At 47.5% G+C, this 24887-nt stretch overlaps 1 protein-coding gene across 3 annotated transcripts in view; it reads right to left on the bottom strand.

Annotated features, from left to right (window-relative positions):
• GAS7 (growth arrest specific 7) overlaps positions 1-24887 on the bottom strand; it is a 110957-nt gene that overhangs the window by 16611 nt on the left and 69459 nt on the right. For all 3 annotated transcript variants that reach the window (XM_064151129.1, XM_064151128.1, XM_064151130.1), the window contains exons 6-10: positions 18439-18528; positions 16416-16531; positions 9382-9456; positions 4912-4990; positions 2317-2445 (exon numbers count right to left, since the gene is read on the bottom strand). In XM_064151129.1, the coding sequence (XP_064007199.1) occupies positions 2317-2445; positions 4912-4990; positions 9382-9456; positions 16416-16531; positions 18439-18528 (489 nt within the window). The remainder of the gene's footprint in view (positions 1-2316; positions 2446-4911; positions 4991-9381; positions 9457-16415; positions 16532-18438; positions 18529-24887) is intronic.

A 24887-nucleotide genomic window follows, 5' to 3' on the forward strand; every position in this document is an offset into this window, starting at 1 on the left:
GATGTGTCCTACCCCTGTGCAGAAGCTGTCACCAACAAATCACAAAAGCATTCCTGATAGGTTCTCAGAAGGGCACAATACAAAGGAGCATAAAACTTTTATGCTCCTTAGCAACTTTCTCACTATTCCTGAAAGAAAGGGGAGTTGAAACACCTTCTCAATGTTTTAACCAGCATCACCAAGACATCTCTTCCTTTTGCTGTTCTTAGGATCTGAATTTTTAAAGACTTTCAAGTATTTTCTAAGCTGTACTTGTCAGTACCTTCTGGATTCAAGAGACATTTGTCAGAAACCACAACAGGAACCTTTAGATTGACTTCTGAGAAGCTAATTGACCTTCCTGACAACAGCAGCTTATGCTACAGAGAGCAAGGACCTGAGACCTGGTTACAAGTGGTTATTGAAACTATTTCACTAAATCCTAACTTATCAGCATTGTTGCTGAACTTATACAGGCAAATTATTAAAGTGTCTTAACAAACAAGCATCAGTACCACATGCCTGTGGTGTCACCTCTGAGGTCTCCTGAAACAAACAACTCAACTTGTTTTGCAGAGACTTGTTATAAAGAAAGGTCAAGTTTGTTCTTCATCCAGTTATTGTGTTTGAGTGACTGTTAGCACCTTCAAGTTTTCTACAGTCACACCAGCTTGCAAGTTAAAAACTCCCGAGGCACTGCTTGAAGTTTTCCCACCGGCAGCTTGGTTGAGCAGGGCACAAGAGGGAGCTGCAGGAAAGGGCTGGCAGACGCCGTGTCCTGCCAGTGACAGCGCCTTGCCATCATTCTGTTCACTCTCAAAGCTAACTCTATAGTGCCAATATTTCTACTAAGAAATACTGGAGGAGATCTGTTCCCCCTCTTCTCTGTCCTGTGAGGTCCTGCCTGGAATACTGCATCCAGCTCTGGGCTCCCCAGTTCAAGAGGGACAGAAATCTACTTGAGAGTCCAACAGAAGGCTACAAGGATGCTGCAGGGACTGGAGCACTGTCTGGTGGGGAAAGGCTGAGAGCCCTGAGGCTGCTTAGTCTGGAGAGGAGAAGACTGAGAGGGGATCCAATCAACGTCTATAAATATCTGAGAGATGGGGGTCAGGAAGGAAGGGACAGGGACAGCCTCTGCTCACCTGTGCCCTGGGCCAGGACAAGGGGCAAGGAATGGAAACTACAGCACAGGAAGTTCCACCTCAGCATAAGGGAGAACTTCTTTAGTGTAATGGTCCCAGAGCACTAGAACAGGCTACCCAGAGAGGTTGTGGAGTCTCCTTCTCTGGAGCCATACCAGCCCTGTCTGGATGTATTCCTGTGGGCCTGCTCCAGATTCTCTGGGCCTGCCCTGGCAGGGAGGTTGAAGTGGAAGCTCTCCAGAGGTCCCTTCCAACCCCAAACATCCTGTGAGCCTGTAATGGTATTTTTTTGAAAATACAACCATTGCAGAAAACTGCCTTCCCCCAGCATGTGCATGATAACCTCTGTGCCCTGCAACAACTCTGTGCCCAGACAAACTTTATCATGTACACATTGATGAAAGGCAAAACAACTTTCTGGGTTGACTGAGCATGGCACTTTCCCTACCAACTTCCACCCCACAGCAGAATACCCTTTGGCATAAGCATCTCTCAGTCAAGGCACAGGTACTCTCTTTCCTGCCAGCTGCTGGTGAGAGCACTTATTGTGGGTATAACTCTCCTCAGCTCAAAATATCTGTGACCTACTGGATGTTCACATTAGAGCAGGCCCTGACACTGAGGTGCTGCTGCTGTGTGGGGTATTGGGGTGCAGATGTTTGCTATGAGACATAGAAAATGGGAAATGGGAGAGAGTTTGTGACTTGTCATGCCATGTTTGAAATGCCTTCCTCAAGTGTCTGCTTTTGGCCATTGCATGAGAGGACACCAAGCCAGGCGATACTTTGGTCCGAGCTGGCTGCTATTCTAGGGCAGGTGGTGCTTTTGATCTGGAGGCCAATAGATGTGACTGATGTGACTGATGTGACTTTCAGATGCACATTTTGCATCTGGAGTATTTGCATCAAACCCATCAGAATGATATCATCCAGAACTGGGAAGTGGAGGATGAAAACAAGAAGCCAGTTCAGCAGTGGTTCATCAGCCCTGCCTGCACCTTCTCATTTCCCAAATTTCAGGCCAGTAGCAAAGGATGTGTGGGGCCCCAGCAAAGCACAACCAACAGCAGGAAGCACTTAGCAGAAGCTTCTGTGGATCTTTGTGGTAGAACAGAAACTGTTCAGGAGGCACCTGCTTTTCTGTCCAAACCAGTCATTTCTCAAATCCTCTCCAGGCTGGTCTCTGCCCCCACCTTTTCTACAGCTGCGTAGCGGCTGGCCAGCTGCTTCCGTAAATCCGCGATGTGGTGGTCACACTTCTTCATGTCCTTCTTGAAGTTCTCTCTGAAGTTCAGCAGCGGTTTTTCTACCTCGCTCTGAAGCTGGTAGAGAAACAAGGGAAGGAACAGCAATAATGAGGAGCCAGGCAATGATTCCTGCCTCTTCTGCTGAGCAGAGTTCAGGTCTGAGAGGAAGCTACACACACGTTGGTGTCAAACCATGCTCCTCCTCCCACCAGCGCTGCTGCAGAGCTCAGCTCTTTGCAGTCAGGGGAATGTTTAGTGAGGGAGCAAAAAGACAGACCCTGCCTTCCTCCCTCCTATCTCTTTCTTACACCTAAGGTCAAAAGTGCAGGCACTACCCAGAGGGCTATCTTAAGCTGAAAACCCCACGCAACACACAAAGTAAAGCAGCTAACCCTGCCTGCAACAAGGTGAGTCAGTGACACATCTGCATTTCTTGTGTAGTGAAAAGAGCTCCATTAAGAATCACACAACCACAGAATGTCAGGGGCTGGAAGGGACCTCCAAAGCTCATCCAGGTCAACTGCCCTGCAGAGCAGGATCACCTAGAGCAGATCACCCAGAAACACATCCAGGCAGGTTTTGAACATCTCCAGAGAGGGAGACTCCACAAGCTGCCTGGGCAGCCTCTTCCAGTGTTCTGGCACCCTCTCAGTGAAAAAATTCCTCCTCATGTTTACATGAAATTTCCCATGCCTCAAAGGGCAAGTTGTCTTTATTTCTGTCAGGTATGAGGAAGTCTAAAGAAATGATCAGATCTCTTCTCAGCCTTCTTTTCTCCAAACTAAGCAGCCACAGGGCTCTCAGTCTCTCTCCATAGGAGAGATGCTCAATTTCCCCAGTCATCCTCGTGGCTCTTCACTGGACTCTTTCCAGCAGGTCCCTGTCACTCTTGAACTGGGGAGCCCACAACTGACAATCAGATAGCTCAATGTCATCATGGCCTTCTTGAGAGATTCCTCATGTGCCACACGAGTCTGTGCAGGCATTAACAGTGCAAGAATATTTTATGTTCCAAGTGCTGCAAGAGTGGTGTCACCTTCTCTGATCTCTTATGATGTGAAGGACTGTCACTGAAGTTGTCCAGTGTCAAGTTTATGTTTGAACATTCTTGGTGTGCCCTGCACTGTACTGACTTCTTCTCCCAGGCATCCAGTGACAAAACAAGAGGACACAGCCTCAAACTGTGCCAGGGCAGGTTCAAGCTGGATGTTAGGAAGAAGTTCTTCACAGAAAGAGTGACTGGCATTGGAATGGGCTGCCCAGGGAGGTGGTGGAGTCACCATTCCTGAAGGTGTTTAAGAGGAGGCTGCATGAGGCACTTAGTGCCATGGTACAGTTAATTAGAAGGGTTAGGTGATAGGTTGGACTCAATGATCTTAGAGGTCTTTTCCAAGCTGGTTAATTCTGATTCTGTGACTGCTTGTGCCAGCACTGACTGGTTGTGTTGTGACTATCAACAAGACATATAATATGCAATAATATCTATATAATATATAATATTATCTATACAACATGTGACAATATCTACATAATTGCTACTTCTAAGAATAACTTCTCTGAAAGCCATGGCAGTAACCAAACGTTTAAGAAGATATTCTGTTAATAAAGGCAAGCCAGAAGTAGGAACTCCCAAAGCAGGTACCAGAGCTCAGGTGATGCTAGAGGAGTTTCTGTGCAGAGCTGCTGTATAATAATGAGTGCCTCTCTACCTTGCCTGCCTACACACACACTACTCCAGGCTGCATTTCTTTCTTTAGAAGACAATACAGGACAATGGAGAACAAGAAGTATTCACTAATTACAGCCCAGAAGAAGAACTTTGAAGGAGTGCAGCAGGTTACCAAGGCAGCGGCTGGTTGCCTGAGTAACCTCTGCATAATCACTTACAAATAGTGCAGAGCTATAATTTTCCTTCAGAACATGGCTGCTGTGCTGAGATATCTGCCACTGTATTGAACTTGATCACCCACAGAAGTTAACATAATGTAACAGGATGCAGGACCATGTCATGTGGTGGAAAAAAAATGGGTAAACACCATAATTTGTACAAGAAATCTCTCTGGGCACCACTGGAAGGGAGAGTGAAAAATAACAGGCAGCTAAGTTCCCACTGCACTTTTCAGAAAGGTTGACAAGAAGAAGGCAGAGTCCTTGGATCTCTTCCTCCCAGACAGATACAGCAGATGCTTGTTGAGAAGTCAAATATTATTTCTTATTTCTTCCTTTGCAGAAGGATTCTGTACAACCTCCAAGTAAATTTCCCTCAGCAGGAACTTGAGCCTTAACCTCTGGAATCAGCCTTCCTTCTTTTTTATCAATAAAACCCCAAAGCTGTCTGTGCTTTAACTTATTCATCAGGCAGATTGAGTAAATTCTGCATTTGGCAGGAAGAATGGACAGAGCTTCAGTAAGTTTGTTCACTGCAACAGTAATTCTCTATCTGTAGCACATGCAGGAGTATTTTCTCCACTACCTAGCACTGAAGTGAGATTCACACCAACTACAGGGCAAAAAAACATAGCAAAAGGCAGAACTGTTTACCTTAGAAGAAAATTTGAGATGGACCTCTGCTTCATCAGCCAGACTCTTCTTCAGCTGAGCCCAAGCCTCTCCTAGTGTCCTGAAAGAAGACAGAGTGGCAGTGATGATCAATGCCCTGTCTTCTGCACATCCTCCTCTGTCAGACGCCTGCCAGAGAGTGTCAGACAAGGCTCATCAAAGCCACACACAACCAGAGAATCACTGAATACATCCAGGTGGAAGAGATCTCCAAGCTTGTCCAGTCCAAGCCTTGACCCAGCACTGAAGGGTCAACACCAAACCATGTGCCAGCTCCACAGGCTGCTGAAACAGCCCCAGAGATGGTAACTGCAGCACTCCCTGGGCAGCCTGTGCCAATGTTTGAGAACCCTTTTGGTGCAGAAATATTTCCTGAGATCCACACTGAACCTCCCCTGGAGCACTGGAATAATTTCCTCTGCTCCTGTCCCTTGCTACCAAGGAGCAGAAGCTGCTCCTCACTCCAACCACCCTTCAGGGAGCTGTAGAGAGCAATGAGGTCTGCCCTCAGCCTCCTCTTCTCCAGCTTGAACACCCTCAGCCCCTTCTCATAGCCCAGCTGCTCCAGGCCCTTCTCCAGCCTCACTGCCTTTTTCTGGACATGCTCAGCCCCTCAATGTCCTTTCTGCAGTGAGGGGCCCAGACCTGAAGACAATACTCAAGGTGTGGCCTCACCAGTGCTGAGCACAGGGGGATGAGCCCTCCTATCCCTGCTGGCCACCCTGTTTCTAATCCAAGCCAGGATGCCATTTTCAGCCACTTGGGCACTGCTGACTCATGTTCAGTTGACTGTCAACCAATACCCCCAAGTCCCTCTCCAAGTTGCAGCTTTCCAACCACACATTTCACAGTCTGTAGTTTGCCACAGGGTTGTTGTGACCCAGGGGCAGGACCTGCAACTTGGCCTTCACACGATTAGCCTTGGTCTCACCTGTCCAGATCCCACTGTAAAGCTTCCTTGGCCTCTAGCAGATCAACACAGTGACCCAGGTTGGTGTCATCGGCAACTATGGGAACGTGATGGCAGGAAACTGAGGAGCTGATTGGTCTCTGTGACCAAGGCAGGGTTGTACTGGCATGGATATGCAGCTTCCTTCATAATGGTCTCCAGTTACAGAGACACCACAGTCTCTATAAGCAAGATACTTCAGCATCTTGTCCTTACCATAACAGACTTTTCCTTTCTAGTCCTCAAAATAGATCTACAGCCGATGCAGTTTTTCCCTTGTCTCTCCTCTTTCCCATCCTGCCCTCAGTGCAGATTATTCTGCTTCTCCTGAGAGGAGCCACCCAGCATCTGAAAATTACCCCATCTTCTTTTTCCTTCAGACAAACTATTTTCCAGATGACAGCAGTTTAGGTGAAATCCTCTAGAGCCTCTCCAACAGCTCAGATTCCTCTTAAAGCATCACAACCAAAACAACCCCACCTTGCTGTGGAGGTCTTCCAGTTGCTAAACTGGTAACAGATTACTTGGTACCAGACACTCTCTCTTCTACCTATCTCAGCAGGATTGCTTTTTTAGACAACAGCATGAAGCTGGTGACGAATAAGCTTGTGATTCACTACAGCCAGATCCTTCTCCCACAAAGCCTTATATAACTGTGTCTTTCACATCCTGTGAAAGTATAAAGCCTGCTCTTTTGTCCTCACTGAAATGCAGCTACAATTTTTTTTCAGTTAATTTCTCTACTTCTACAACATAAATCTGAACTGCAATCTTTTCCTCACATTCTCTATGCCATCTCTCCTAGGTGCAGTAAACCTGGTCTTTATTCCACCACAGGCCATTAGCAAAAGCATTACAAATACTTGATTTGCTTGGGACAAATCAAAGGAAATGTCTCTACATAGCTGCTTTCTTCCTTTCACTGTCTGTTAGTAGTGGGTAGGATTTTTTACCTAGTTCTGCACCTTAGGCTTTACCTCGGCCACATCTCTTTTGCCTGTGTGGCAGTTTGAGGGATCTCAGGTCCTCCTTAAACCTCTAAGAATCTCCCATAGCAAAAAGACAAACTAAATGAAGAGCTATGAAGTTGACTTCAGTTCAGAGAAGAGAAGGCTCCAGGGAGACATTATTTTGGCCTTCCAATATCTGAAAGAGGCTTACAGGAAAGCTGGGAAGGGACTTTTTAGGGTGTCATGCAGTGATAGGACTGGGGGGAATAGATCCAAGCTAGAGGAGATTTAGATTGGATGTTAGGATGAAGTTCTTCAGTGTGAGGGTGGTGAGAGACTGGAACAGGTTGCCCACAGAGGTGGCTGAAGTCTCATCCCTGGAAGTTGTTAGGCCAGGCTGGACGTGGCTCTGGGCAATCCAATCAAGTGTGAGGTGTCCCTGCCCATGGCAGGGGGTTGGAACTGGATGATCCTTGAGCTGCCCTCCAGCCCTGACAATTATTTAATTCAATTATATGATAGTGTGACTTCTGTTACTTCCTCATCAGAGGAATTTAGGTTGGTCTGAAATTGTTCGTTCTGCATGAGTTCCCTAATTGCTCATCACTTGGTTTAACATAAAGTGCTTCTAAGAAAGCTTGATGGTTGATTCTGCTATTGCAGAGTTTGTTTTCCTGGCTCCTACGCACTCTCATACACCCCTTTTTAAAGACAGTTATATTTGCCCCCTCTCAATAGTCTAAGCTGCCTGTCACCTGCAATTTCAAAGTAAGGATCTGTGATCCCTGATATTGCTCCAACGAGTTGAATCCTCAAACATGGTGTTCACCACAGCTAATCAACCTGAGATTGTTTGACCCACCTAAGTGCTCCCAAACTCTTACCCTTCCTTAGTCCCATCCCCGAGGTCCCTCCCACTGCCTTGTTCTCACTGGCACTATTTTATCTGATGTAAATAAGGCATTTCAGCCGGCTAAGCAACTGCTGCACCTCTTATGCAGCTACAATGACTTCAAAGCCCATGGATTGTGTGTGACCTCCTGCTTATGTGCAGCACTGCACACACAGCAGCTCCAACAGAGGCATCTCAATACCACAAACTAGTCCTACTCACAGACATGACGCTGGACTTTCTCACCAGCAGAGGAGGCCAGAGCACCCCAGAGGGACAGTCCATACTTTGTGTCAGTCCCGAAGACTGATGCTCAGCAAAGCTGGAGTATGCTCTGTGGAGTGTGAAAGCAGCAGCACTAACTGGTGGGCTCATAGAGCAGCTCAGGGGGTTCCCCCACTCACACCTTCCCAGGAATTACCCTAAGCAATGTTCATTTCAAGTGTGCGAGGCTGCAGTCCCCCTTTAGGGCCCTCAAATCCTCCTGTTGGCTGCTCATCCTCACTTTTTAAAATGGCAGTTTTCCTTTCTCTGAGCCTCACCACTTCCCAGGATGCCTGCTCCTGGTCCTAGCCAGTTTAGCCACCACAGCCCCAGGACAAATTGCAGAAGGACCTCCTGGCGTTTCCTCACTGTGCCACCCTTCCAGGAAGAGCACTGCTGGGTTGTTTTCCTAGCTTTCTATGCTATGCTCCATGTTCCATTCAGTTACCTACCTCAACACCTTTTATGCTTCAATCCTCATTCCCTACTCTTCCCTAGTTTCTGCCTGCTTCATTTTTCAGGTGCTCCCCCCTCTTCTCCTGTTGATGGTAGGAGAACGATGGAGGAGGATGTGGAAGAAAGTGGTTTTAGCTTTACTAGGAGCAGCTTAATATCCACTTCTAAAGGGGAAAGAAGAACAGAAACCACTGCCAGTGTAGGTGCTTGCAGAAGTAACAACCTAGTTAGCCTCCTGCTATTTCTGTCCCTGCCCACTGGAGGATGAGCAAGTACCCCGTGGAGCTTCACTGCGAGCAGAAACACAGTGTCAGAACCAGGGTGAGGACAGTCATTTCCAGCCTTGCTTTCCAGGGTTTGTGTTGGAACAGAGCTAATTAACTTCCAGTCCTTCAGGAGCTGTTTCTTCCCATTAACACTGCAGAACAGGAATCAGGTCTCAGGTGCACTGCCCAATGCCTTCTGAAGAATTTACTGAGTGTAACCATGCTGTAAATAAGGGACAAGCTGCTGCTTTTCCTAGAGGGCCAGACCCACAATAAGAAATTCCATCCTCCCTCTGCCTTTGCTGCTCCAACTCTACTGGCCTGGCCTTATGGATCTACTTTCAGCACTACATATCCCAAATACTCATCCATATTACAAGTAATTCAGCACTTCCACAGGCCAACCCTGCAGGGAACTAGTGCTGGCTATAACAGGGACAGCACAAACACCTTCTTAGAAATACCAGGTTTTATATACATATTCCAAAAAATCTAGCGTGAACATCTTCAAAAGAAAACTACTCCAGAGCAACCCTCCCCAGCATAGGCAGGCTGCTAAGCTAAACAAACCTTGCTCAATGGGAATGCTCAGGACAGATACAGGTACCTGTGTGGGAATAACACCTTCTGCCTTCAGATTCTTGTCTTCTGCAACAGCCACAGAGACACACTTACCCTTCCTCCTGAGCAGCCAGGGAATTCTGAGACAGTTTGGACAGGTTCTTAGCATATTCCTCCTCAATCTTTATCCTACACTCACACACACAGAGAACAAAAAAAAAAAAAAGAAGAAAAAAAACATCAGTAAGAAAGCTTTAAGGCTGAAACCCACACATACAATTCAAAGAAATCCTCTGCATTTCAACAGATCTTGCCACAGGAATTTTCCTTTCAGTCTCTAGGGCTTGGCAGCACCAGCTTCTCCCCTCCATATGCTAAAAATGCAGTGGCAAGAGCAGGGATATATGGAGGACAGCATGTGTGATAAAATTAGAAGAAGCTTCAGTTCTGAGGAGCAAATAACAAGGACAAATTGTTTCTGCTGTGCAGCACTGACTGTCTGCAGAATGCTTGAGGAGCATGTTTCAGTCTGCTGCTAACCAGGAGATGGTTTGTCCTTGAAACAAGGATGAAGGAATGCAGGGGTAGAGCAGAAATCCTCAAACGAGCTGTAGGCTGCTCATTTCCTAGGGACACAGAAAGCTTCCTGCTCCCCAGCACAGGGCAGAGCTGGTGAAGATGTGCCAATTCTGGGCTGCTGAAAGTATGATCTGAAGTCACCCTGTGGGAGGCAGCTGGGGTGAGGCCCAAGGTGACAGCCAGCTCAGCTCAGCTTAGCACAGTACAACTGCAGCCCTCCCTCAGCATGTGAAGGTCATCTTCTCTCCCCCCCCTGAGAACAGAAGCAGCCAGCTCCTCACACCTGCTGCAGCAAGACCAGCAAATACAGCTGCCCAGCACCAAGGGCCACTCTGGTTAGCACCACACCATGAAAAGCACTTATCCAGGGACATCTCACCTAAATAACATCTCCTTTCAATAACTCCTTCAGGACAAGGCTAACCTTGTCTCAGAGGTGCCAGTTTCTACGCACTGGACAAGGAGCATAGGCTAAAGATGCAAAGGTCTAAAGGTAGCTGAGATAAATACAAGTGGCCAGCCCAAGCCAAGTCCCACTGCTCTTCCCTCAGTTACCAGGAGTCTCCAGCCAAAGCTCCAATCTGCATCCTTCAGCATGCAACTTTATTCTTGATGAATTTTGCATGTCTTTGAGTGGTTTACTTGTGAATGTGTGAAAAGCTGCTCACTGGTCTGCTGACTGTTCTGAGCTACCCCTGCAAACAGAGCCTCACAGAATCTGTGTCTCGTGAACAGAGCAATGAACACCTTCCACCATAAAGGTTGGCTGTGAAAACAATGAATTTAAAGCCCTACGCATCTTTTCCTTGATATTGCTACGGCTTATCAAAAACTGAAGTACTACAGGATCACAGAAGCACAGAAACACCCAGGCTGGAAAAGCCCCTCAGGATCACCAAGTCCAACCTAGAACCCTACTCTACAAGATTCACCTTAAACCATAGCCCTAAGCACCACATCCAAATGACCCTTAAACACATCCAGGCTGGGTGACTCAACCACCTCCCTGGGCAGCTCATTCCAGTCTCCATGAAAAACTTTTTCCTTATGTCCAATCTAAACCTCCAGAGTCTCAACTTCAGGCCATTCCTCCTTGGTCTGTCTCCAATTAACTGTGACAAGAGACCAGCAGCAGCCTCTCCACAACATCTCTTCAGGTAGTTGTAGACAGCAATGAGGTCTCCCCTCAGCCTCCTCTTTTTCAAACTAAAGAGCCCTAGCTCCCTCATGGAACACAAGACAAAAGTAAGTCTCAGGATTTTCACACATGAAGAGACACTGTCTGCTGCCAGCAGTGCCTGTTCTAAGCATGGTGCCCTAACACAAAGCTACTGGCTTTGATGGAATTGCTCCCCACTCCTCCCAGATTTGGCCCAGACTCTCAGATTTCAAGTGTTACTTGGACTGCAGATGCACAGCAATAGTAATAGGGCAAACTGTCTGTCTAGGAGGAATTACCCTAAAAAATAAGAATAGAATCATAGAATCATAGAATCAACCAGGTTGGAAGAGACCTCCAAGATCATCCAGTCCAACCTATCACCCAGCCCTAGCCAGTCAACTAGACCATGGCACTGAGTGCCTCATCCAGTCTTTTCTTGAAGACCCCCAGGGACGGTGCCTCCACCACCTCCCTGGGCAGCCCATTCCAATGCCAATCACTCTCTCTGTGAAAAACTTCTTCCTAACATCCAGCCTATACCTACCCTGGCACAACTTGAGACTGTGTCCCCTTGTTTTGTTGCTGGTTACCTGGGAGAAGAGGCCAACCCCCACCTGGCTACAATGCCCCTTCAGGTAGTTGTAGACAGTAATAAGATCACCCCTGAGCCTCCTCTTCTCCAGGCTAAACAGGCCCAGTTCCCTCAACCTCTCCTCATAGGATTTGTGTTCCAGGCCCCTCACCAGCTTCGTTGCCCTTCTCTGGACATGTTCCAGCACCTCAACATCTTTCTTGAATTGAGGGGCCCAGAAATGGACACAGTACTCAAGGTGTGGCCTGACCAGTGCTGAGTACAGGGGAAGAATAACCTCCCTTGTCCTACTGGCCACACTGTTCCTGATGCAGGCCAGGATGCCATTGGCTCTCTTGGCCACCTGGGCACACTGCTGGCTCATCTTCAGCTTACTATCTATCAGTACCCCCAGGTCCCTTTCCTCCTGGCTGCTCTCCAGCCACTCAGTCCCCAGCCTGTAGCACTGCTTGGGGTTATTGTGGCCGAAGTGCAGAACCCTGCACTTGGCCTTGTTAAATCTCATCCCATTGGCCTCTGCCCACCCATCCAGCCTGTCCAGGTCCCTCTGCAGGGCTCTCCTACCTTCCAACAGATCAACACCTGCTCCTAGCTTGGTGTCATCTGCACTGGTTATTGCTAACAGCTCAGTTACAAGGCATAAATCATTCAGCCGCAACCTGGTGTCCTGTGTAGGTAAAACACCTGGAACAACTCAAAAGAGGCAAAAAAAACAAGCAGAAGATACACTTCAAAAATGAAAAATAACACCTCCTGGCTCTGGCTGAAACAAACATCCTGCAGCCTCTGGCCTGCAGCGACTGGAACACCAACAAATGCGCACACAGGGAGCTCTGAGCCCTCCTCCACAAACCCACACAGCCTCCACCTTCTCACTAAAGGAACCTGGACTTGCTGGAAAAGTTCCAGAATTTCACTCCCTGTGTAGTCAGAAGCACTGCAGACTGCAAGGGTATTTTGTCCCATGTTGCCTTGACTTCATCAGTTCTAGCTGCTCTCTGGCTATTTATTCCCTGTTCTCTTGCAGGTGGCTATTTTCTTTTCTACTAAAGCACTCTGTGTGCCCACACTCCAACAGCTTCAGCCATGACAGGTTACAATGGATGAAGGAAAACCAGAGAGGTGCAAAGGGAGGCAAAGATGATCTGATGTGACTGCCATGCAGGTAGAAAATAAATAGATTAAGACAACGAAGGGAACGTGAAGAAAAGGTGATAGAGGGTATGTGACAGACATCTGCATGACTGTCACTGTGTGAGAACAGTGACCGTGAGTCTCTGTACACTGGTTCTCCAAACCAAGAGGCAACAACTAAATGCTCAGACAACAGAAGCAGAATCACTCCTGCAGTGCATGAACTGGAAAAGCCTCTTACAAACAGCTGCAGTGGTCACAAATATTAAAAGGTTCAAAAGGATTAGATAAACAGCAGAAGGTGCTTGCAAGGATCTGATGAGTATGGCAGACCTAAGGCAAACACTGGCTCTGGAAATCCCCAAGCATCTAGTTATTGGAAAGAGAAAGTACTGAGATTTGCCTGCTCTTCTTTGATGCAGTCTGCACCACCATGGTCAGATGCATGTCAGTGGGCTAGAGAGACCTTCATCAGATTCACAAGATCACAGAATGTTAGCGGTTGGAAGGGACCTCTGGAGAGCTTCCAGTCCAACAGTCCAACCTCCCTGCCAGAGCAGGACCAGAGAATCTAGTTCACGTCACACAGGAACACATCCAGACAGGGCTGGAAAGGCTCCAGAGAAGGAGACTCCACAACCCTCTGGGGAGCCTGTGCCAGTGCTCTGTGACCCTTACAGTCAAGAAGTTCTTCCTTATCTTGAGGTGGAACTTCCTGTGCTGTAGTTTCCATCCCTTGCCCCTTGTCCTGTCTCAGGCCACAGGTGAGCAGAGGCTGTCCCTGTCCCTTCCTTCCTGACCCTCAGCTCTTTATAGACGTTGATCAGATCCCCTCTCAGCCTTCTCCTCTCCAGACTAAGCAGCCTCAGGGCTCTCAGCCTTTCCTCATCAGGCAGTGCTCCAGTCCCTTCAACATCCTTGTAGCCCTCCCTTGGACTCTCAAGTAGATCCCTGCAGCCATTCCCCTACTTGTGTTTCTCCTCATTCAGCTAAGCAATCTCCTATTTATTTGTAATTTTCCAAGCACAGCCCAGCTCAATTTACAAGTGAGTGGCCAGAAGCAAAAGGCAGTGCTCCTCTCCTGATAAAAACACAGCTTCTCACACTCAAGAGAGACTGATGTTGCTCAGGATAGTCTGTAGAGTTTCTTGACTGTTTTGGAGTGCTTACTTGAATGCACATGCAGGACCACATTTTTGCTTTTGATGCAAAGTAATTCTTCTCTTATTTCCCACCCACACTCTTGATCTTTCAGTTCAGTCAATTTAGTAATTATTTCCCCCCTTTCTCCAGGTCTCATTTAAAATTCAAAGTCTTTATCATAACCCTACCTTTGTCAACAAGAACTGAATGAACAGAAAATTGCACAGCCTTGGATTGCTATTTACAAGTAGCTCCTCTAACAACATTTCCTTGATAAACTATATTTCAGTTAGTCTTGCCTCTTGCTGGTTAGCTGGTGAAGAAATCTGGCTATTATGTCTCATCCCAGCTTCCTGTTCAAAGCTGTTTTCATTAGCTGCCTGAACCTCTCCTCCAGCAGTCTGCTTGTACAGATGGAGAGAACTTCTCTGGCCACACAAACCATACCAACAGGGTCTTGTGTGCCCTCAGACACCTGCTGCTCATCATGGAATTCTTATCAGTACTCTTTCCCTCTTAGCTGGGAAAGTCAAAGCTCTCCCAATGGCCTGAGCTCTCATTTCCATGAATAACCTCCCCAGCTCATCACTGCCTTCCGCCTTTTCCAAAGAGTAACCCTGAATCATTTGGTCCAAACAGAAGAAAAACACATTCCCCTTTCAGTCCACTGAGGACACAAACATGCCTCTTCCCAGGGTCAGAGCTGCTCTCTCCTTGCTCTCTCTCATTTCCTGCCAGCTTTATCTCCCTCTTGAATGCTCCTTTCTTCTGGTTCTCTCAAATCTCATTACATGTATCCTTCTTTGGAGTAGCTTTCCTCCTCTTTTCCCTGGTCAAGGCTACTGCAATTCTGCTTGCCTTCTCCTTATCTTCCAGCTCAGCAAGATTATTTCTCAACTGTACTTTTCCTTTGCCAGCTGGCCCTTTCATAGACTCATAGATTGGTTTAGGTTGGAAGGGACCTCAAAGTTCATATAGTCCCAACCCCCTGCCATAGGCAGGGACACCTCCCACTTGAACAGGTCACTCAAGGCCTCATCGAAACTGGCCTTGAACACCTCCAGGGAGGGAGCATCCACAGCCTCCCCGGGCAACCTGTGCCAGTATCTCACCACGGGAAAGAAAGTGCTTTCTCACTGGAAAAAACTTCTTCCTCACATCCAGCTTAAATCTCTCCTTTCAGTTTAAACCCATTACCCCTCATCCTGTCATTAAAAGACCTTGTAAATAGGTCCCAGACCTCCTGTAGGCCCCCTTCAGATACTGAAAGGCTACTACAAGGTGTCCTTGAAGCTCTCTTCTCCAAGGTGCAGAGCACCAACTCTTGTAGCCTGTCTTCACAGAAGAGCTGCTGCAGCCTTCTGAGCATCTTCATGGCCTTCCTCTGGACTCGCTCTAACAGTTCTGTGTCCTTCTTGTATTGGGGGCTCCGGAACTGTACACAGTACTCCAGGTGGGGTCTTCTGCCTACATCTTCTAGTTACACTTCTTTATGGATCAGAGGCAACTGTCATATGCCAAAGGCAATAGGAACCACACATGGATGCTGGGCACTCTGCACCTCTTGTGTCAGGCTGTGTTTACTGCCTGTGCTATACTTAGCACTTCTACCCTGCTGCTACATTCCTATTATGCAAAAAAAGACAAAAGGGAGAAAGAAAACTCCAAATGGAAGCAGCTATCTGCAAGTTCAGCCCAATTGAAATGCCCTCCAAACACTAACACAGGTGTTGCCCTGCTCATGGCTTCCACCACTATTGATTGACACGGGCAGAGCCATGCTGTGTCTGCAGCAGTGAAGCAGGCAGGCAATGCCAGCTCAGCAGCAGCAAGCACCAACACAGAGACAGTAAGAGAGCAAAGCAGCTCCTCCAACTGGTGCAATTACCTCTAGGAGAGAACATCCATCAGTTTGCTCTGCCTTCCTCCTGAGAGTAAACTGCTTGTTCCCTGTGGGCCATTCTGAAGCTCTGAGAGTCATTCTCAAGATAATTTACACTGGCTTGGGCATCTGACAAGCAATCTGACATAACAGTGACACTGCATAAGAGTAATGATGTCATAGCATCTCCTCTACTTGAGCTGCTTGCCTGGTGTTCAGTGCTATTCCATGGCACTAACAGCACTTTCTGGTAGTGACATCTGCCTTTATGACTTGGGGTTCACTCTAAGTGTCTGTATGTGTAGTTTAGCTCCACAACCAGCTCCAGCCTCAAGTGATGCTGTTTTACATCTCCCTCGAGAAGACTCTGCCTGTGCTACATGACAGAAAACTGCTTCTCCATTTTCAGACAATGTATTTCCTTTCTAAACATCACCTCTGCTCTGTTTGTCCCATGGCCACGTGTTCCCCTTGAGTCTGCAGCTTAAATGGACAGCATGACTGAGACAGGCACTGCAGGAGAGAATTGAGAGCTGGATGGAGAGCGTGGACAGACACTAAAGAACTTTAAGTACTAGTAGCCTACACAGCCTTAAGGTACCAAAGAGAAAAAAGTTGCCATCAGTAGTTACTTTTGACAGTAAATAGCTGATTACCTTTCTCGAACGAACTCTGCCATTTCTTTTTGCATTTGCTTCCCTTTAAGTTGCTTTTGAAGCAGAATTTCAAATCCTGACACTGTGTTGTTCCCCTGTGAGTCCTTCTTGTCAGCCTGGAAGGAAAAAGGAGGTTCACCAAAGTGTGATATGGAGATCAAAACCACAGACAGAGCTGATGTCAAAGCAGCTTCCCCTTCTGCTCACGGCCTTTCATACCTGGTAACACCCTGCGGGCTCAGCCTGCAAAGAGAAGGGATCCTGTAGCCAGCATGAGGGACCTGCTGCGGGAGAGGAGGGGATGCTCCTTCCAAGGCAAAGGCAGCCTTGCATGGCTTTTAATGGACTGTCATGTTCAACCCTGATTTGAACTCAGAAAAACACAGCCAGTCTGCACACACCTGCTGCCAAGCAGGGGAAAACAGCAACTGCTTCAGCAGATTACTGCCACACATCTCACCTTTCACTGTTTCCTACACAGCTCTTTCCACCCTTGGCTCCAATGACTTTCGGGTTTCTACAAGGACTGGCACAGTCTTCTCTCTGCTGCCTTTCTTCTCCCTCTCCTCTGCTTTTCTCTAATTCAGAATGCAATTTCCCACCTTCTTGTAATAAACAGGCCCAAAGAACACTTCCCTAAGCACTACAGCTTCTGCTCCAATATACTGGGTGCTGCACACCTGCACAGGAGAATGCCACATGAATCAATGCATGAAACTTGTAGGATGCCAGGCTAGGACTAGGCAGCTGCAACAACAGGAGTGGAGCTGATCAAAGAAGGAAGATGAGTCACAGCCAGACCATAGACAACAAGGCCAAATGAGAGGAAAGTCCTGGGAGTGGAGGAGTGGAGCTGTGGCAGGATAAAAGTTTGCAGAAGAAAGGCAGCTTTAAGTGGGGCAAAATGTGCCTAAACCCAAGCAGCCAAGCAGCAGCCAAGCCTAAATGGAAAGAATTAAGGAAGGGAAGCAACTTCTGCAACACATAGGCAAGCCTCTAGACCATCAATGGTTTATTGCTCCTTGGGATCAGGAGACTGGGAGTCGCCAAGGAAACTCTGATGGGATAGAAACATGACCATTTGCAAGGGTGTCAGCATATCTGAGCAAGTTGCTGCCATGAGTCCTCACACCAGCACTGAGCAGATCCGAAGGGAAAAAAGGCTGCTGTGCCTCCAGCAGCTGCACAACGCTGGAAGTGAAACTCCCTTTGGTCAAAAATGGAAATACTTCAGGTAACTGAGAACAGAAAGCACATGGGAAATCCACCTAACTTTCACTGCTGAAGTAGTATCACTCCCACCTCCCAGAAAACAGTTTTCCAGAGGGAGAATTTTCCTGTCAGCTCCACCCTCCAAGAACTACTGTTTCCATTTAATCGAATTCAGGGTTCTGAAAGCAGAGCCAAGCACAAGAGGGCACACACAGAAACGCAGTCACTGGAGACTTCCCGTGCTGAAGGCTGCATTAAGTTACTCAATTTAACAGCTACTAATGGGCCTCTCCCTCACAAATCTCATCCTTTAAAAAAGTCATTTATCATGCCCCCCCTCTGGAATGTCCTGTGGGAGTTACTTTTACAATCGAGCACAAAATATGGAACTATCTGCTTATTTTAAATGGGATGCATCCCCATCCCTGATGATCTGGGAAACGCCAAAACACTATTCCCTGCCAGCCACCTCACTCTCCTGCTGCACAGCCCCTTTGAGGTGGTTTGACCTGCATTATTCCCATCTCCTGACTAAAACCATCTCCTGACAGCTGACTTTCCCTTTTGGGGCACTCTTCTGCTAACTGCCCACACAAATAGGCAATTCTATGATTTCGTGATACATCTGACACCAGTTAAATGGTTTCAGTCTGATCCTCGCTGGTGTTCTCAGTCTCCCTGGTGCTGCCTTAACACACTGCACCACAGCCCAACATCTCCTTTACCTTGTTTCCCAAATCAAGTTGTTTGCTCCACTTGTTTTGGAAGCTTAGCTTTGGAAGCTACGACATGTGCCTGTCTGCCCACTTACCCAGAAATAATCGCAGTAGCTCCACTCGGAAGGTTTCAGCAACTGCTGCTCTGGCATTACGTCAGGGTGGGGGAAAGTTACACAGTTTATCTGCAAAAGGAAGCAAAAGAGAGTCAGAAGACAAAGGAATTTAGCTGTTGATGAGAAATATGCAAATGAAAGGTTATGTACAATCAGAAAATCCACACAGAATGCACATTAGCGAAGAAAAATCAGTTGTTGCATGGAAACAGCAGCTAAGTATTCCCAGGAAGCTCCTCTGAGCAAGCAGGGTGAAGAACCTGAAGAAGAAAACCTGCTGCATTGGGAAAGAGCCATATAGGGAGTTCTCCTGGATCTTTAACAAACCGTGGCAAAAATCCTGATGTGAAGCAGTTTGAGCATGACTGAACACAAGAATCAGCAGGAGTGGCAGGGAACACTGAGGGCACTATGGACACATCTCAGAAAACCTTGCCTATCTTAGTCTCTCACAGGATTACAACAAAGAATGGTATTTTCTCAGTGCACAGCCCTTCCCTGAAAAAAAGGACAGGAAGGTCTCTAAAGTCAGCTAAGCCTCAGTGGTTTGTGACACAGCACTCCCCACAGGCATTAAACAGAGGCAGAAAAAAGTGCTCATTAAGTTATCTCTGTAGAAAATAGCCTGATAAAAGCAGGGTGGAAGTGAAGAGTGTGACAGGCACTGCCAAATGTGCTGCAGAGTAACTCTGGACACACTGAAGCCCTTCAGGGGACGCACTGGCAAGAGTCTGAGCTTGCTGCCAGCACATGACACTCACCTACAATTTCTGCCAAGCAGGCACACCCCAGCAGCCCCTCTTAGCACACCCACAGCTTCAATGGTCTCTAAAAGGCTTTGGATATTAATTAAGGAGCCAACAGAACCTGAAGCTGGCAGGATTGAAGGTGTAACTCTATAGGTCTGGGAGCATTTTGGAACAATTAATGTGCACAGAAAATGCAACCCCACAGCTGTGGGTAGGGTCAGCACAGTTGCACGAACAGACCTAAAGACAGCGTAGGCCTTGAACCTGCCTTTGGGCTATTCAGAGAGGATCAAAAAGGACACAGAAACATGCTGCAAAGTGCTGACACCATGCAAAGCCACCAGGCTGAGCAATGCAGACAAAGCCTTTAGCTGATACAAGGCTGTCCCTACAAACCAGCACTGGCCCTGCTGCTGTCTGCCTGTGCCGAAGTTCCAGTGGCTGTCCTGTGTGCAATGCAAGAGCTTCCCCCACCCACTTCCACAAAAATCACCCTGTCCAGAGCTTGCCAGAGAGGCTGAGGACCCTGTAATTTTGGTGTCCTTGGTTGTCACCTCAGACAGATACTAAACCATGCAACTTCCCCCAGGCATCCTCCTAGCTCCCAGTCAGACTGCAGCAGGCTGGAGACCACTTCACCATCACTTTGCAGGCAGCAGCCTGTTGAGTCTGCATCTCTACCCACAGCCAGCCTCTAGCAGCCACAAGGTCCCAACACCATCCAGAGGGAGCTGCTGGAAGCCCTTTGCTCCTTCCCCATCAGAAGGGCCACGCATCAGGAGCTATGAAACATCAGCTCAGTTCAGAGCAGGACAGGCACACGACAGTGCTCACCTGTCACCACCACAGCCTCTACCACAAAGCCTTTCCATGAGGGCATTTCACTGAGGCTATTTTCTGTCTGTGCTAAAGCTCTCTCCTGCCTCTTCCCTGCCAGCTCAGTTATTTCATGACATTTTGCCTTGCTTTTATTGCTAGGTAGGTTGGGCTGCTCTCCCTTCTCCATTCAATGATCACCAGATCTAAAAGCCTGTGAGCAGATCCTGCCATCCTCTAAAGCCCAGCAACAGGAGAGGAGCTGGCACCTTTCCTCCAGGACCAGCCAGTACAAGCAGGGATATGCAGAGCTGCTGATAGGCACTGCAATGCTCCTACACCATAGGCTGCCAGTGTGCACTGGCTCAGCACCCTTAGGAGACTCCTCTCAGTCTTGCAGGAAATCCCCAGAGAGCTGGAGTTGTTCAGCCTGGAGAAGAGGAGGCTCAGGGAAGACCTCATTGCTGTCTACAACTACCTGAAGGAGGCTGTAGCCAAGTGGAGTTGGTCTCTCCTCTCAGGGACCTAGGGACAGAACAAGAGGACACAGCCTCAAGCTGTACCAGGACAGGTTCAGGCTGGATGTTAGGAAGAAGTTCTTCATGGAAAGAGTGATTGGCATTGGAATGGGCTGCTCGGGGAGGTGGTGGAGTCCCCATCCCTGGAGGTGTCTAAAAGGAGCCTGTATGAGGCACTTAGTGCCATGGTTTAATCAATGAGAATGGTTAGCTGATAGGTTGGACTCGATCCTAGAGATCTTTTCCAACCTGGTTGATTCTGTGATTCACACTCATCAGCTCAAATGCCTTAAAAATACTGGCTAGGAACCTGAAGCCAAATCTCTACTTCCCAACAGTGTCCAACAGGCACCACCCTGGGCCAGCACAGTGCACAGGGGCAGACAGAGAAAAGGCTCTGCTCTGCTTCACAGAGCACCGTGGACACAGCCATACTTCCATGTTGACACAGCCGCACATTTTGTCTCAAATAAAACAGTGTCACAGACTGGTCTGGGTTGGAAAGGACCTTAAAGCTCATACAGTTCCAACCCTGCTGCCACAGGCAGGAACACCTCCCACCAGCCTAGGTTGCTCCAGGCCTCATCCAATCTGGTCTTGGACACCTCCAGGCAGGGGACATCCACAGTCTCCCTGGGCAGCCTGTGCCCTCACCATGAAGAACTCTTTACTAACATCTAAATTTCTCCTCTTTCAGTTCATTGCCATCACTGCTTGCCCTATCACAAGTCCTTGTATAAAGTCTGTCCCCATCTCTCTTGCAGGCCCTTTTATGTGCTGAAAGGCTGCTCTAGGGTGTCCTCGGAGCCTTCTCTTCTCCATTCTGAACCCCAACTTTTCCAGGCTGTCCTTGCAGCACAGGGATTCCAGACCTCTCATCATCTTCAAGGGCCTCCTCTGGACCCTCTCTAACAGGTCCCTCTTATGTTGGCAGCCCCAGAGCAGAACACAGCACTCCAGGTGGGATCTCACAAGAGTGGAATAGAGGGGTAGAAAGCCCTCCCTTAGGAACACTGTTTTGGAGGTAGCCCAGGACACAGTTTGCCTTTTAGGCTTCCAGTGAGCACTGCTGGGTTGGGCTGAGCGTCAGTGCTGCTGACATCCTCAAGTCCTTCCCCACAGGGCTGCTCTCAATCCATTAATCACTCAGCCTGTATTTGTGCTTGGGTGTGACCCAAACCACATGAAGGATCATGCACTTCTCAAGCTTGTTAAGGTCCCCCTAGCATCTCTTCCCTCCTATGTGTCAACTGCACCACTCATCTTGGTGTCACTGGCAAACCTGGTGAGGAAGCCTTGATCCCACTGTCCATGACCTTGACGGAGTTGTTAAACACTGCCTGTCCCAGTATCGACCCCCAAGGGACACCACTTGGCACTGGTCTCTACTTGGGACACGGAGCCATTGATTGTAACTATAATGGGATGGCTTCAGAACCTGCAAACAATTGCTCTGCCACTTATCTTAGCAGGCTGGCAGCTTCCCACGAGTAAGCAGTGCTGCAGTTCATCCTCCCAGGGCAGGGCACATATGGGAAACAAAGGTCTGTCAGCAATGACGATGTTATAGGTAACTATCTGAAGGCATGCAGGGTGCAAAGGGGTTTAAACAGCTTCTGGCTTTGAGGTTCTCTGACTTTGATGCTGCATTTCACACTGAGGAAAAATTTGGGTGATGGCCAGAGGTCACTTGGATGCCAGCCCTGCCAGTCCATGTAGCCTCTCCAGCACCTCCAATCTCCAAAACTCCCAGCAACTCCAGTCTGGCAGCCTGCACAAAACACTGCTCTGTGCAGAGCCACTTTGTGTGTTTACACAGCACACTTCATGGGATATCCAGGACAAGGTGATGCCTGCTGACAGCAGACTGCCAAGCTACATGAACTTGAGACACTGAGATTCAGCTCAAATGAAAAAACAGAGTGCAAAAGAGGTAAAGTGACTGCATGGAAGTTTTAAGGATGCTGGAAATGATTCAAATCTCCACACCAGAAGTGCCAAAATCACAGTGGTGAAAGGAGAAGCTATTCTGATTTTCACCTATCCTCTTAATGGTGATCACGTAAAGGACTAGGAGGTCCCCTATGGAAACACACTGCTGGACTTCTGTGTTGGCCAAGATGACATTTCAGCTGTCCCATGAAGACAACAGTGCTTTCAAGGCTGAATTCTAGGGCCAAGACTTTCATGTTGGGTAACAAGAAGTGGGGAAACAGACACCTCCTACATGTATTTTACAGCCTTTACCAGCAGAATAGGCAGCATCACACTGTGAACGAGGACACAGAGGTGTCACTTCAAGGAACAGGTACAGTGGCACACGAGTTGTTGTCTGCAGCTTAAAAATCTGAAAAGGGAAACTGCAAGGGACACATTCATATTCCTTGCTTAAATCAGCGTCTGTTTGACAAAAAAACTAAATCTGGAACAGCTGGAAGCTGCTTATTAATGTTGAGACTCTCTGTTCACAGGCTCACTGTATGTTAGGGGTTGGAAGGGACCTCTGGAGAGCTTCCAGTCCAACCTCCCTGCCAGACCAGGACCAGAGAATCTGGAGCAGGTCACACAGGAACACATCCAGACAGGGCTGGAAAGGCTCCAGAGAAGGAGACTCCACAACCTCTCTGGGCAGCCTGTGCCAGAGCTCTGGGACCCTTACAGTCAAGAAGTTCTTCCTCACGTTGAGGTGGAACTTCCTGTGCTGTAGTTTCCATCCCTTGCCCCTTGTCCTGTCCCAGGGCACAGGTGAGCAGAGGCTGTCCCTGTCCCTTCCTTCCTGACCCCCAGCACTCAGCTCTTTATAGACGTTGATCAGATCCCCTCTCAGCCTTCTCCTCTCCAGACTAAGCAGCCCCAGGGCTCTCAGCCTTTCCTCATCAGGCAGCGCTCCAGTCCCTTCAGCATCCCTGTAGCCCTCCATTAGACTCTCTCCAGCAGATTTCTGTCCCTCTTGAACTGGGGAGCCCAGAACTGGATGCAATATTCCAGATGGGGCCTGTTACATCATGACTGCCCAGAATTAAAAAGCATAGTCACTTAAAATGCCCACACTCAGACTGGTGAAGGTGTCCCACTGCGATGGGCCCAAGACACCATAGCACTGCCATGCACGCAGCAGGAAGAGAATCAGTGAGGACACATGGCAACAGGTGATGAGAGTAGGGTCAGGGCTTGTTTTCTCAAAAAGTGTCAGCAGGCTCAAAGGTTTTATGATTAAATCAAACATTCTCCACTTCTCAGGAGCTTACACTTGATTGTTAGAAACGCTGCTGAACAGTCTGGAAAAAGCCTTCAGGCCATTTAGGTCCAGGGTCAAATTTAAAGGGAAGTTAGTGTCAGGAAAAGGAAAGAGAAGGAAAAAGAGAAAGAGAAAAAGAGAAAGAGAAAGAGAAGAAAGAGAAAGAGAAGAAAAAGGGAAAAAAAAGAGAAAAATAAAAATAAAAATAAAACAAAAACGAAAATGAAAATGAAAAAGAAAGAAAAAGAAAAAAGAAAAAGAAAAAGAAAAAGAAGAAAGAAAAAAGAAGAAAGAAGAAAGAAAAAAGAAAAAAGAAAAAAGAAAAAAAAGAAAAAAGAAAAAAGAAAAAAGAAAAAAGAAAAAAGAAAAAAGAAAAAAGAAAAAAGAAAAAAGAAAAAAGAGAAAAGAGAAAAGAGAAAAGAGAAAAGAGAAAAGAGAAAAGAAAAAAGAGAAAAGAAAAAAGAAAAAAGAAAAAAGAAAAAAGAAAAAAGAAAAAAGAAAAAAGAAAAAAAAAGAAGGAAGAAAAAAGAAAAAAGAAAAAAAAAAGATTTTGCAATCTTAGAAAAATAAACGGCAAGATGATTATTTGGGTAGTAAGCAGAGCTTAACAGAAGTCACAGTCTTCTACACAAAGTTCCAGAGAGGACATGAAAGCATTTTCATAACTCTAGAAATATTACTACAAGTTTCACACAACTACGCAGGAGATGCTGTGACTCTTTCTTAACTTTTGCCACTGCAGATTTCTGCTCGTCAAACAAAAGCTCTTGGATGTGTGAACAATTCTCAAAGCCCCCAGAGTGTCCCGGCAGGGCTGGGAACAGCAGGCTAGCGCTGAGCAGGGTATGGCCTCATGCCAGCGCCGCAGTGACCACATCTCACGACTCCCACAGTCCTTCCTCTGAAATGCTTCTTTTCTTCTTGCTGAAAACCTAAGATAGCCGAAAAAAGAATGCCACTTTGCTTCACCAGCTTAGTCCCACTGAAGAACATTTTGATTGATGCTGAAGAGAGCCAAAACACCTCCCAGTAGCACCCTGATGTGTAACAGTAGTAAGCTGCTCCCTCAGTCCTGCAAGCAGCGAGGGTCCCTTCTCTCAGGGGCTG

The sequence above is a fragment of the Pogoniulus pusillus genome, chromosome 11, assembly GCF_015220805.1.
Source record: "Pogoniulus pusillus isolate bPogPus1 chromosome 11, bPogPus1.pri, whole genome shotgun sequence".
Taxonomy (NCBI): domain Eukaryota; kingdom Metazoa; phylum Chordata; class Aves; order Piciformes; family Lybiidae; genus Pogoniulus; species Pogoniulus pusillus.